The following is a 14833-nucleotide window of genomic DNA, read 5'->3' as shown; positions in this document are numbered from 1 at the left end:
AAACGCGAATTTTCGAGTTTTCATGCGTTTTTCTTCGCGCGCCATCTCGTGTGCAGTAGTTGTACTGTTAAGACAGAATTCTTTCGGTCGATGTAAGTACTATTTATTGCAAACACTAGATGGCGACACAGGTCAAGGCTAAAACGAATAGAAAAATATACTATTTGAGTTTTTGTGGCGGAACGCGCGCCATCTCGTGTGGAGCAGTTGTGTTGTTAAGGCTGAGAATTCTTTGGCTCGATGTAGGTACTATTCATTTTTGAACTAGATGGCGACACATGTTAAGGATACGAAACAGAACCGAGCTTATCATATACAACATAAGTATAACGTTTAAAAACACTCTTTCTTGTAGTTTCCCACATGATCCGGTCGTAAAAGAAAAATGGATTGCAGCCACGGGAAGGAAAAACTGGTTTTTCATGACGTATTCGGCTAGCTTTTCTTTTGGCTTCAAAAATGTCTTCCCTGGTTTTCTTTTGAGACTTTGCTGTTTCCATAGCCTACAAAAAGTTAAATGATTCTGCTTGCTTACAAAGTTAAAACTGATACTGTATAGGTTGTCATGTTGATTTCTCAGGTTATAATACGATACGGCGGGCCATATAAAAATGAGCATTATAACTTGAGCAATTGGGTTTAGGTTATAGCGTGCGCGAGCGCAAGTCAGTCACTGCCTTGTGGCGTAGTAGTGACGTCAGCGTCAAACTGACCGATAGCGATCGAACTATTTCGCGCAGGTTCTTAATGTCACCGTGGCTCCGCGGTCAACTGTTGGTCTACAGCGCAGATGATCGTCGGTTCAAATCCTGGCGAATGGCAATACTTTTTCCTTTATTTTTAGGGCGTTATTCCGCTTTTAAAATAGTAACGACATGCAAATAGCGAGTCATTCCAGATCGCATTTCAAGGTGTGCGGTTGTTACAATTAAACTTGTACCCGCCATGGAAAAATACAAATCAAAAATGTAATTTGTGCAGAGAAATGTATTTAAAGTGCAATTAAGGAAATATTACTTTGTTTTTGAAGTGTAATTTACAAGATCGATAAGGGGTAAGTCCTAGTATATAAGCGTAGTTCATGTATACATTTTAATTCAGATTTCTTGAATGTTAGCTCAAAAAAACCCCATTTGTTTTAGCTTGTGGACATGCCCTTTAAGATCCGATGGACAATTAGAGATAGAAGTGCACCCTTATAGTTACGCTAGCCGAGGGCAGGATCAGCAGGGTTCCCAGACTTTGAGTTTAAATCCCTCTTGGCGCTCAACAAACCTTAGTTTACGTATTAGTCTTAAGTTTATTTTAGCAACTAGTTTACTTCTTTATTATACTTTATGTCCTTATTCCTTCGTTTTATTGCTCACACCGTTTGCAACACGTAATAAATAGCGCCCAACGTTTTAAACTTACGGTGTTGCAAATACGGGTAACGGCGGATGACTGGCAAGTTTGAATAGTGTAACGAACATTTTGTTTGGAGGTGTAAGGTATTAAATTTCATTACTTAGGTTTTGGTTTATGCAGTACTAGTGTTATTTCGCTGTGTTTTAGTTATATTCACGCTTTGTTTGATTTAATTGTTTATAAAGGGTGTGTTAATTTTTAAGTTCTGATTTATTTTATGTAGGTAACTAAGTTTTTCTGTTTTTTTTGTGCTAATAATTTGGTGATATTTTTTTGTGATATAGTAATATATTTGGTAATTGTTTTTTTTGGTAGCTTTTATGGTTACAGTTAACGTGGATAAAAATATCAGACATCCGTTGTTAATTTTCTTTTGTGTTGGTAGTGTGTTATTATTATTGTGTGTTGGTTAAAGATTAGTACTTACATAAATTTTGGTAGATTTATCTTGCAAGATGGATCCGAACTATCTTTTGAAAGACGAACTGGAATATGAGCTAGAATGTCGGGGGGTTATTTTACAAAGTACGGTGCCGGTTTTAAAAAGGGTTTTGAAGGAATTGTTGATCGTGGAGTCGTCGGATGCTCCGGGGCACGAGGTTAAGGCACCAGTTAATAGTGTCAGATCTGTTAAGTCAGAATTGGATATTTGTACAAAGAAGCTAGGTATTTTGTCTAGCTACATTAGTGAGTTAGTAGGGAAGCCAGACAAAGCATTGTTCAAAAGATTGGTGTCTAGATTGTACCATGTACAGAATAGAGTGAGTTTGATTGTAGAATTGGAGGACGACGAAGGGGTTCGGAAGGATGCGTTGGAGCAGCAATGTCAGGTTCTGTTAGAAAAATTAGAGGGTCAGGACGACGGCTGTGAGGATGAGCATTTAACGGCAGATGATGAGGCTGTTTTGCAACAGTCGTTAGGTGATTTGGGGGTCAAAATAGTGGAAAAGCTGAATATTGCAGGGCGCTCTACGGAGCCAGACGCAGGGTCTATACCAGAGAGTGGGAACGCTGTGAAGCTGGAGGATAATAGTGCTTCGAATAAAAGTGTTTACTTTGGTATTGGTCATAGGAATGAACATGTAGATACTGCCCAACAAACAAAATATCCTTATAAAATCAATCTATAAGGGCTAAACACTCATAGTAGTTTTAAAATAGCATTCATTATGCCAGAGTTCCTTATAGCGGCTCATTATAAGAGAATTTGGCCTAATAGTACATTTACTCTTATAATTTGGCCATGTACACGTTAATAAGTCAAATTTATATGACTGCAATAAGGGTTTCAAAATATTTACTCTTATAGTAGCTCATTATAAGAGGATTTGGCCAATAGTACATTTACTCTTATAACTTGGCCATGTACACGTTAATAAGTCCAATTTATATGACTGCAATAAGGGTTAAAAAATATTTACTCTTATAGTAGCTCATTATAAGAGGATTTGGCCAATAGTACATTTACTCTTATAACTTGGCCATGTACACGTTAATAAGTCCAATTTATATGACTGCAATAAGGGTTTAAAAATATGTATTCTTATAGAAGCCATTTAAAATGCCTTTTCGCTGTATAATATTCAAAGGACTATAAAAGCTTTTGTTATGGCCAATTATTCTTATAAAAGTAATGCATAAGATAACTATGATGCTTTATGCCTCATAGGAGCATATAATAAAACGTCTATCCAGCAAACAAATTATAGCATTTTATAAAGTGTTTTAAAGAATTAAAGCAATACATTTTCTCTTATACAATAATTATAAAGGCATTATTCTTGAAAGTGTCGTATTAAAAGTTTTTCTGATCTGATCCCAACTTATCGATTAGTGGTTCCGTAGAGGATGCCATTATGGAATAATTATAAGAATATGCAGGCAAGCAGCAGTGACAGTAATACAGGTATATCGTTAAATGATGAATTGAGTTTGGATTTAGCTTAATAATTATATTTTTTGTTCTTATTTAAGGTGTCTGTAGCTCTGCGGTGAAAAATGTTAAGGTATATACAGCGAGGCCGCGGGGCAGATCTCGACTGGAGGGCAAATGTAACTGGTCCATTGTTTCCATGTTTTACAATGTTTACATTATTAAATAGAGTGTCCACCGGTTATACCAGACTAGCATGCACTCGGAGGTGGCCAATTATACATAACTGAGCGTATAAGAGACTATTACCAAGGCACTCAGTTTTTTTATCCATCAGTACTTACTAATATTAATTTTTAAGATTAACTTTATTAGAATAAGTTCCAAAAGTGTATTCCTTACTTTATGGACTTTGGTCTGAAATAAAAAAAAAATCTTTTATTGCGGGTTATCATTGTGAATGTTGGACGATCTGAATAAGTGAATACAATGTTCGGCTATTTTAAGAAGAAACCGATTTTATATGTAGTCCTTTTGTGACTAAGACAGATTAAAATTGAGGACAAATAAAGACAAACTCACTGTTTTTAAGATATTTATTTATGTGCAACGAAACCAAACCGATACAAGTAACTTTATAAGATTAATATTTTCAGTTCTATTGCTCACGATGTTGCTGTTTCAATGAGTCTACATACTTCAAAATATTAATATATTCTTCAGAGCGCCTACACGGTGGTAGAAATTGTAATTAACCTATCAGTAAATTTCCAAAATAATAAGTAGGTTCTTTTATCGAGGTCTTCATCAAATTCACAAAAGATAATATATATTGATTTTCGTTTTCTTGTTTTGAATTATCAGCGCCATCTTTGCTTGGTGTGATTTTCTTACAACCTAAACTATTTCCTGCGTCCTCTTCCATTTTGCATGTTTTTTGATCCACCACTCCTGGCTTATTTTTGGGTGTAAGTAATGATTGTGACTGATTTTCTCCATCAGAATATGTGCCGTTTTGTAGTTCATCTGTAATAAAAAAAAAATATTTATTTGAAGTCTTAGGCTAGGCTGTTTATAGTTATCGACACAAAGTCCATTGTGATGGCGGTACTGAAATCGTCTGTGGTTTTCAATAGCACTTACTTACTAAGAGAAGGAGAAGAGTTTGTCATCTTCACGTCACTAAAAACGGCTGACTATGTATCTCATCCACAGATTCTGTAACAATAACCATAATAATAAATATCAAATAGAGTATTTGACTCAGCATTTACAATAAATCAATAGGAAGTAATAAAATAAGGCACCAGAAGATTAAATATTCCGAAGCACAAGTTTGTTTTAAATTGAAAATTCTAGGTATAACTTCCTAATGAAATATTGAAAATATCAGTATTACCTGACATGCTGCGGACTACACGGTTTTATTTTGTTCTATGCCGGTTAATCGAACCAAACCTTTATCAAAGCGTTCCCCAAAATACCGGTTTAAAAAGAACGGTCTTTCGAACAAAAATGCAATTTCAAAGGTTTGCGCCAAGTACATGATAACTAGACAGCGGATTTCAGGTAGCGATTTAAATATTAATATGGATATGACTAGTGCAATTTTTTAAATACATGTCATGTGGTTTATAATCTATTATTATTACCTACATCGCACACCACAAACTTCACTGAATAATTAGATTAAATTAATGTTATTTTTTATTTTATAAATTAAAGTATTTTATTCTAAATAATGGACTTTCAATTTAAATATATATAAGAAGCGAATTATTTTCATTTTTATATTCTTTGAGCCATAATAGAAGTTTTTACTGTGCAATGCGCACAAGAAATATTAAAGATATAAGTATAAATAAATATTTTATTTTATTTTATTTATTATCATTATAATTTTTGCCCAATATTCACAAAAGCATCCAAAAAGGGTTTTACTTTTATGTTCCCATACATTTTTTCGTGTGTAGAAAAAATAATAAATATTGTATGCGAGTCATATTCATATTAATATTTAAATCGCTACCTGAAATCTGCTCTCTAACGATAACGTTATGATTTTTTAACTGGTATCCGTTACAAATATTTAACTAGATGGTAAGGTTCGGGATTTCACTAATTGTGAGAAGGAACCCTAAAGATATATAAAATGGCGAATCTTAAGTAACACCGGTGGCTATTATAAAGTTTTTACTCTTATAGAGTATTTGTAAATGATGTGCTTACTGCTTTTACTCTTATAACAGCCTTGCTCAAGACATGTCAAAATTAATTAACCGCTGGAAGGTCTAGATTGTTGCGTTCTTCTACTATTGATGAAGAGTATCCAAAGCGGAAGCTAGTACCGTTATATCAATGGGGGCTTAAGTTTTCGGGATCTAATATGAGCATTGATGCGTTTTTAGAACGCGTATCAGAGCTTAGGGATGCCAGGAACGCTACAGACCAAGATTTATGGCGTTATGCTATAGACCTTTTTGAAGCAGATGCCTTGATTTGGTATAGGGCTAATAAGGAATTTGTCCACAGTTGGGAAGAACTGGTACTTTTACTGAAGAGATCATTTCAGAAGCCGTTCTATCAGGAAGAGTTGTTAGCGGAAATAAGAGCCAGGACGCAGGGGAGTGATGAGACGGTGGTGATTTACATTTCTATCATGCAAAATATGTTCAATAGGCTACCAAAAAAGTTACCGGAGCGTGAAAAGCTTAGCATATTGTTAAGGAACATCCAACCATATTATCAGCGGGCCGTGTGTAGGGATGAATTTTCTTCAGTGTCAGATCTGAGCAATGTTCTAAGGATTGTGGAGAGAACAAAAATTAGTTGTGACAGTTTTGTAGAACCGAAGAGCGTTAAGAACATATTAGAACCGGATTTAGCATATAAAGTGAATAACAAAGAGGGGAACGGGAAGGAAATTATGGAGATGGAAGAAGTTGCTGAATTGAACAGTAAACCGATGGCGGTCACTAGTAGGTGCTGGAACTGTAGAGAGAGTGGACACTTATTCCGGAATTGTAAGCTACCGAGACAAAGATTATTCTGCTTTAAGTGCGGTCGGTTTGGAACAACGACGAAAGATTGCACATGTAAGGGAAACGCGGTGGGGGGAAGTCAGAAATCTGCCCCGTAGACTTTCCCCAACAAAATAAAACTTCAGAGTGGCTGGATTGGCTCGGGGTAATTAAAAGTTATTTTTCGCATACAGATGATAAGCTATGTCCGGTGGTGATAAACAAAGAAGGGGACAACAGGTCTTATGTTAAGTTAAGGATTTTACACAAGGATTTTGTGGGGATGTTGGACAATGGAGCCATGCGGACCGTTATGGACAGAGGTTTGGCAAATACGTTGGCATCAATGGGGCTTAAAAGCTATAAGGTTGTACCAAAGTTAATAGCCACAGCGGATAAAACTAAGCATAGTATCTCAGAAATTTTCGATGTCCCTATACTATTTGATGATCAATTTAGGGTCATGTCAATCATGGTAATGCCAGCGTTAGGCCAGCCACTGATATTGGGAAAAGATTTTTTTGATGAGTTTGGGATAGAGTTGAAGTTCAGAGGGGAAACAAGTGAAATCATGTGCTTAGGGGACACCACAGCAAATACTCCAGTCATTATTTCTAGAGATGATTTGAGTGTGGAACAGAAAGGAAAATTAGAGCTTGTGATACAAGGGATGGAAAATGAAATTGGTAGGGGTTTGGGTCGCACAACAATTTTAAAGCACAATATTGATACAGGCGACAATAAGGCTATTCATCAAAAACAATATAATTTCTCACCAGTCATTAAAGCTCAAATAGAAAAGGAGTTGGATAAGATGCTGGCGGAGGATGTTGTGGAGCCTTCGTATAGCTCATGGTGTTCACCGGTGTTGATAGTAAAAAAACCTAACGGTGAAAATAGGCTTTGCTTGGACAGCAGACAACTCAATAGGGTAACAAAACGAGATACTTATCCTTTGCCACGGGTCACAAACATTCTTGACAACTTACGCAATGCCAAGTATTTAAGCACCATCGATCTAAAGTCTGCGTTTTGGCAAATTCCCCTGGATGACAAAAGTAAGGAAAAGACAGCGTTCGCGGTAGGGGGGCGGGGATTATTTCATTTTAAAGTAATGCCATTTGGATTGGTTAATGCGTCGCAAACGCAGCAGAGACTCATGGACATCCTGTTTCATTCCAATGAAGATAAGGTTTGGGCGTACTTAGACGATATAGTAATTTGTTCCGCGTCGTTTGAAGAACATATAGAGCTCATAAAAAAGGTCATTGAAACTCTTAAAAAGGCAAATTTGACAGTAAACGTGGACAAATGTAAATTTGCTCGTTCGGGGATGCGTTACTTAGGTTACCTAATTGACAAAGATGGACTTAGGACAGACCCTGAAAAGGTGGCTGCAATTATCAATTTCCCTAGACCGCGAAATTTCACGGAATTGAAAAGATTTATAGGACTAGCTAGTTGGTACCGAAGATTTGTAAAAGATTTCGCGGTAATTGCAGCTCCACTTCATGACCTGACAAAAGGTAAAAGGAAGAAATTAGTATGGTCTAAAGAGGCAGAGGAGGCATTTGTTAGACTTAAAACGCTCCTTACCTCTGCACCGGTAGTGACTTGTCCCGATTACACCAAACAATTTTTTATTCAGTGCGATGCATCCAATAATGGTATTGGCGCGGTGTTGTGTCAGAAAGACGGGGAGGTGGATCAGCCTATTGCTTATTTGAGTAGGAAGTTAAATGACCGAGAAAAAAGATATTCCACATCGGAGAGGGAACTTTTAAGTATTGTCTATGCAATCGAAAAATTTAGACATTACATAGATGGGGTACATTTCACGGTCGTCACCGATCATAGCGCGTTGCAATGGCTCCATAAAATGAAAGATCCACATGGCAGGTTGGCAAGGTGGGCCATGAAGTTGCAGCAGTTCAGTTATGACATTATCCATAGACCTGGTAAGAGCAATGTAGTTCCCGATGCATTGTCCAGGGGTACAGATAGTTGTGATGTTAAGGAGGAGATAGATACCTTGGAAATCTTAGAACGTCACAAAGATGAGTGGTATAGGTCTAAAGAAAAGGAGTTACAGGATAATGTATCACCAGAGTGGAGAGTTTTGAATGGTTTACTATATAAAAGGGTAATATTAAAATCATTTCCTAACGCTGAGGAGATTTGGAAATTGTATGTACCAGAGCCATTGCGAATCAAGGTTTTGAAGGAGTGCCATGATGACGTAACAGCGGGTCACCTAGGAATTCGGAAAACGTATCTTAGGATAAAGCAAAAGTATTTCTGGCCGAACCTATTGAGAGATGTGAAGCAATACATCGGAAAATGTGATTGTTGTGCTAAGCATAAGGTTTCACAACAGGGTCCACTAGGGTACATGGGGGGTCATAGAGAAGTGACGCGTCCTTGGCAAATAATCTCATTAGATTTGATGGGACCTTTTCCAAGAAGTAAAACGGGTAATACTATGTTGCTGGTAATAACTTGCTGGTTCAGTAAGTTTGTACTGCTATTTCCCTTAAGAACAGGTAAAGCTGAAAAGATATGTGACATAGTAGAAAATCAGTTTTTGTTATATGGGGCACCAAAGGCAATAATATGTGATAATGGGCGGCAATTTTGTTCGCAACTTTTTAGGGAGTTAGCAGATAGGTACAACAGTAAATTGTGGTTTACTCCTAATTATCACCCTCAGAGCAACCCCACGGAAAGGGTGAACAGAGTAATAGGTACCATGATCTCGATGTACGTCAAGCCAGGAAAACACAGCATGTGGGATGACAATTTATCAAAAATTGGACATGCTATAAGAGCGTCGGTACATGAGACAACAGGCTATTCACCTTCATACCTATTCCTAGGCAGAGAGACATCTGTTCCCAATGTTGATAGACCTAACTCACTACCTTTGTTACAAGGTCTGGACAATGAGTTCGCGATAAACGTTACAGATTATTTAAAGGAGCAAGAACAGAGGCATGACATATATACGTTGGTGCAACAGAGGTTACGAGTAGCCCATGAGCAAAGCCGGAAGTGCTATGATAGGAACCGCAAACCATGCAGTTTTAAGGTGGGAGACATGGTGTTGAAGAGAACAAAATTGTTGTCCAGTGCACCTAATAAATTTATGGCCAAGTTAGCTCCAAAGTTCGAGAAGGCAATCATAGTACATAAGCTTTCTGACACAGTATTTCGTTTGAACAATGTTTATGGCAAATGCGTGGGTATCTGGCACGTGAAGGACATGAAACCGTTAGTTCGAGAATAAAAAAAAAAATGATAGGTACATTTTTTTTTTTAATTGAGGAAGGGGGAATATGTCATGTTGATTTCTCAGGTTATAATACGATACGGCGGGCCATATAAAAATGAGCATTATAACTTGAGCAATTGGGTTTAGGTTATAGCGTGCGCGAGCGCAAGTCAGTCACTGCCTTGTGGCGTAGTAGTGACGTCAGCGTCAAACTGACCGATAGCGATCGAACTATTTCGCGCAGGTTCTTAATGTCACCGTGGCTCCGCGGTCAACTGTTGGTCTACAGCGCAGATGATCGTCGGTTCAAATCCTGGCGAATGGCAATACTTTTTCCTTTATTTTTAGGGCGTTATTCCGCTTTTAAAATAGTAACGACATGCAAATAGCGAGTCATTCCAGATCGCATTTCAAGGTGTGCGGTTGTTACAATTAAACTTGTACCCGCCATGGAAAAATACAAATCAAAAATGTAATTTGTGCAGAGAAATGTATTTAAAGTGCAATTAAGGAAATATTACTTTGTTTTTGAAGTGTAATTTACAAGATCGATAAGGGGTAAGTCCTAGTGTATAAGCGTAGTTCATGTATACATTTTAATTCAGATTTCTTGAATGTTAGCTCAAAAAAACCCCATTTGTTTTAGCTTGTGGACATGCCCTTTAAGATCCGATGGACAATTAGAGATAGAAGTGCACCCTTATAGTTACGCTAGCCGAGGGCAGGATCAGCAGGGTTCCCAGACTTTGAGTTTAAATCCCTCTTGGCGCTCAACAAACCTTAGTTTACGTATTAGTCTTAAGTTTATTTTAGCAACTAGTTTACTTCTTTATTATACTTTATGTCCTTATTCCTTCGTTTTATTGCTCACACCGTTTGCAACACGTAATAACAAGACACATCCGCGTAACGCGTCTCTGGTGGAACGGCACCTTATAGATTATTGAACAGACCAGACTCAAACAGACAGCTCGACCAGATAGCCATACTTGCGTCGCGTAATGATGTGCCACGTCGGTAGTGCATGATGTTCCCACATTTATTGATATAGATAAACGAAAATGTGTTCCAGCCTACATCTTAGCCGAGGAAGGTTTCGACGTGTGGCTCGGCAACGCCCGCGGAAACCGCTACTCCCGCCAGCACGTCAAACTGAATCCTGACGCTGGAGCAGAGTTCTGGAACTTCTCGTGGGACGAGATCGGGAACATAGATGTGCCGGCCATGATAGACCACGCATTGGAGAAGGCGGAGAAGAAGAGGCTGCATTATATTGGGCATTCGCAGGTATTCATAGGCACCTTTTGGGCGAGCTCGATTGTATGTCGTCTGTTGGTTCCTTCGATTTTATGACAAAGAAGTGAAACAGTTTCGGGGGACATGCATTTATATTTAAGTTTTTGTGTAAGATGTTTTATACAATAACATACATACATACATACAATCACGTCTGTATCCCATGAAGAGGTAGACAGAGCACATGAAACTACTCGTTTCAGTGCCACTCTTGGCAAATAAGGGATTGAAAGAAAACAAAACTGTGACATTGCAACACAATACAATTGTAATACAATAAATAAATAAAATAATAAATAAAGCAGAAAATAGCAAAGGTGGTGGCCGGTCTTGGTACGCTAATTTCTTGTAGGTTTGAACGTCATATCGAACGATAGTTTAATGCCGCAGGGGACAGTATTAAGCACAACTGTTTTGAACCTCAGTTTTGACAATGTCCATGCCAATGGCCATATTCTTAGCTTGATACTTATGTATTAAAATGTCAAATATTAATATTAGCGCCATCTAGCCCAGCGTTCCCCAAAGGTGTAACGCCATCTAGGCCACCGTACCTTTTTAGGGTTCCGTAGTCAACTAGGAACCCTTATAGTTTCGCCATGTCTGTCTGTCCGTCTGTCCGTCCGTCCGTCCGTCCGTCCGTCCGTCCGTCCGCGGATAATCTCAGTAACCGTTAGCACTAGAAAGCTGAAATTTGGTACCAATATGTATATCAATCACGCCAACAAAGTGCAAAAATAAAAAATGGAAAAAAATGTTTTATTAGGGTACCCCCCCTACATGTAAAGTGGGGGCTGATATTTTTTTCATTCCAACCCCAACGTGTGATATATTGTTGGATAGGTATTTAAAAATTAATAAGGGTTTACTAAGATCGTTTTTTGATAATGTTAATATTTTCGGAAATAATCGCTCCTAAAGGAAAAAAAAGTGCGTCCCCCCCTCTAACTTTTGAACCATATGTTTAAAAAATATGAAAAAAATCACAAAAGTAGAACTTTATAAAGACTTTCTAGGAAAATTATTTTGAACTTGATAGGTTCAGTAGTTTTTGAGAAAAATACGGAAAACTACGGAACCCTACACTGAGCGTGGCCCGACACGCTCTTGGCCGGTTTTTCTCTATGGCTTTGAGGTACGTTTTTTTCTTAGACTTTATCCGTCTATTTAGTTAGAATAGAAAAGAAGAAGAATTTTTTGATCAACCAATTCCGCATCGATAGGTTTGAGAAAACCCTTAGCTGTATCAAAAAAAATGTTTTACCTTCCAGGGCACTACCTCGTTCTTCGTCATGTGTTCACTTCGGCCAGAATACAACCAGAAAATCATTTCAATGAACGCGATGGCGCCCGTAGCTTACTTGACGCACAATACCTGTCCTATTGTCAAGTCTATTGCGCCCTTTTCTACCGTCATTGAGGTAATGTTTTGATATAAAACGTAGGTGTGCACCGCTATTATGTGTTCACTTTGGCCAAACTACAACCACAAAATAATGTTTTCATCAAAGCGATGGCAGTTTTTTCTACTCGTTCGTTATTGAGGTCAGTCAATGCTTAAAGTGCCTTTCCAGTAAAGATGCGCTATGTGGATGTATTTGATATCCACCAATCATGTTCATTGTTCCACAAAGCATAGCGCTAGTGGAAAAGAGTTTGACTAAGCTAATTGGTGGACATCAGACGCATCCATAGCAATGTAGCGTGGAAAGGCACCCTTAGTAGGCTATCCACGCTCCTAGACGAACGAAATGAAACTGGCTCTGTCACAGCATCAATACGGAAGAGCACAACTGTATATCAGCTGCAGTTTGCAACTTGTCTACGCATAATGTGCTAAGATATTCGTGTAGGCTATACAATAAATACAGTCAACCAATTGGAACTCTAGGCCACTGTAGAACTATGTCATAGTGACGTTATAAATAAGATTGTAAGAAATCTCTTACTGCTTGTCGTTTTGACATGAGTGGCTAATAGGGTTTCAAATTCCAATTGGTTGACTGTACGTAGCTTTATCCATTACCAAATGGTCAGGGCTGACGCTTATATATTAGGGCGACAGTGCCAGACTGCAGTTCGATCGGCGTCTAGCTAGATTCACATTTCGGCTAGGCCAGCTGAAGCGAGTCGTTTCGTGATTGCCACTGCACTGTCTGAACTCTGTCATTCTTCGTTCCAGAAACTTACTAAAGTGATCGGCGTGGGAGAAATGCTGCCGATCTCAAACTCCAGAGTCATGCGGTGGGCTGGCGAGAAGCTGTGCAGTGACACTGCTTTATTTCAGAGGTCTGCACTAATATTGTTTTCCTCATTGGAGGATGGAATTCGCTGAGTTCAACAGGGTATGTATTCCTAATTATTTTTGGTTTAGAAAAGTCGGATGTTTTTTTTTATACTACGTCGGTGGCAAACAACCATACGGTCCGCCTGATGGAAAGCGGTCACCGTAGCCTATGGACGCCTGCAAATCAAGGGGTGTCACATGCGCGTTGCCAACCCATTAGAAACCTATACGCGTGTCTGTACCTGTACCTGTGCGTTAATTAAGTACACAGCAAAAAGGAGCGTTATTAAGTTTCAAGAGGGTTCGGGCTGCCGACGACTCAAAGGACAATAGACGGAACAAGTTAGTTCCGTAGGTCCTTCCGCCGCCAGCACACCGCACCTTCGTTGAGCTCTGGCAGCCTTACTCACCGGCAGGAACACAACACTATGAGTAGGGTCTAGTGCTATTGTAACTCAAAAATATCATTAAAACCATATCATATCAAAATTCTCATACATTTGAGGCACACCTTTCACAAAAGCTCGCACGATATTTTAATCCTGGAAACAAGTATTTGCTCACAAATAATGCCTGACTATTTATAGCATAAGAACTGGTAACTGGCATGAGGGTAACAGTCTTGGTTTCTACCCTCGGTTGTTTAAAGAGAAGGAAAACGTCATCACAAAATGCAAAAGAATGAATAACAATTCGATCATGAGGTCATGACGTTTGTTAGCACAGACAAGACGTTAAACTAAGATTCTTTTTCAGACCATGCTCCCAGTGATCGTAGCCCACAGTCCAGCCGGCGCGTCCATCCGCCAGTTCGCCCACTACGGGCAAGTCATGCACAGCGCCTCCTTCCGACGCTTCGACCATCTCGGTATCTGGAACTACAAGATCTACGGAACCTGGGACCCACCGCTATACGACCTATCCCACGTCAAAGCCCCAGTTTTCCTACGATATTCTTTATCAGATCCTTTAGCACATGTTAATGATGTGGAGAGACTGTCGAAGGAACTCGGGAATCTTAAAGCGAAGACTAGTATACCGATGAGCAGCTTCAGTCATCTAGATTTCATTTGGGGGATCGACGCCAAGAAGCTTGTTTACGATCAGATGATCGCCGATATGAGAAGGATGGAAGATGAATCCTTATTTGTTTTCCATCCTTTTTAGAGGTTTTAGTGGTGCTTTGCGTGTAAATCTCATATTGTAATCCAAGCCAAAGATGAAACTTAAGATACCTACATGTACGAGTAATTAAACACCTGTTTTTTTTTTCAATTGGTAATTTTATTGATCATAAACTACCAGCGAGACTTATTCTAAATTATAAGTTAATTTTTTTAGGTATGTTGTGCAATGCTTTAAAATGGGGTTTGACCTTCAGGCCCGAGGGGTCTTATATTTTTCAAATTGTGTTCATATCTTTATATCGGTACCTACAAAAATTGTACAGAAATCGTTAAATTATATACCATACAATTATGAGTACATACATTTTGTACTGTATTTGTCAACTCATTTCTTCAATCTACAGTTTAAGCACAGTATAATCTGTATAATAAAGAGTACTATTGTACAGTATGTCCACCCGCTCCGCCCACCCCCTTTCGGTTACCTAACAGTTACCGCCTGTCAAAAACCGAACAGTTCACCTGTCATATCTCACTCATACAAGCATGGTA

General features: G+C 38.6%; 2 protein-coding genes across 2 annotated transcripts; both read left to right on the top strand.

Moving 5' to 3' along the window:
- Positions 1 to 565: 565 nt before the first annotated feature.
- Positions 566 to 5911, top strand: LOC125232990. Its single transcript, XM_048138855.1, has 3 exons — positions 566 to 1054; positions 1143 to 2489; positions 5813 to 5911. Exons 2-3 carry the CDS (start codon positions 1863 to 1865, stop codon positions 5909 to 5911), a joined length of 726 nt encoding a protein of 241 aa, XP_047994812.1. The 5' UTR covers positions 566 to 1054; positions 1143 to 1862.
- Positions 5912 to 9950: 4039 nt separating this feature from the next.
- Positions 9951 to 14394, top strand: LOC125232979 (lipase 3-like). The gene is given in 6 exon segments (XM_048138844.1): positions 9951 to 9996; positions 10644 to 10858; positions 12139 to 12288; positions 13050 to 13152; positions 13155 to 13216; positions 13911 to 14394. Coding segments are annotated over 6 exon segments (987 nt in total). The 3' UTR covers positions 14322 to 14394.
- The last annotated feature ends 439 nt before the right edge of the window (positions 14395 to 14833 follow it).

This window comes from Leguminivora glycinivorella, chromosome 1, assembly GCF_023078275.1.
Source record: "Leguminivora glycinivorella isolate SPB_JAAS2020 chromosome 1, LegGlyc_1.1, whole genome shotgun sequence".
Taxonomy (NCBI): domain Eukaryota; kingdom Metazoa; phylum Arthropoda; class Insecta; order Lepidoptera; family Tortricidae; genus Leguminivora; species Leguminivora glycinivorella.
This window is presented reverse-complemented; position numbering and strand designations above follow the sequence as displayed.

Bases quoted from the DNA above. Each gene is read 5' to 3' on its own strand.
- LOC125232990 (XM_048138855.1), top strand. From the start codon at position 1,863: ATGGATCCGAACTATCTTTTGAAAGACGAACTGGAATATGAGCTAGAA. The intron at 2,490-5,812 runs GTAGATACTGCC...ATTTGTCCACAG, and splicing joins TTGGTCATAGGAATGAACAT to TTGGGAAGAACTGGTACTTT.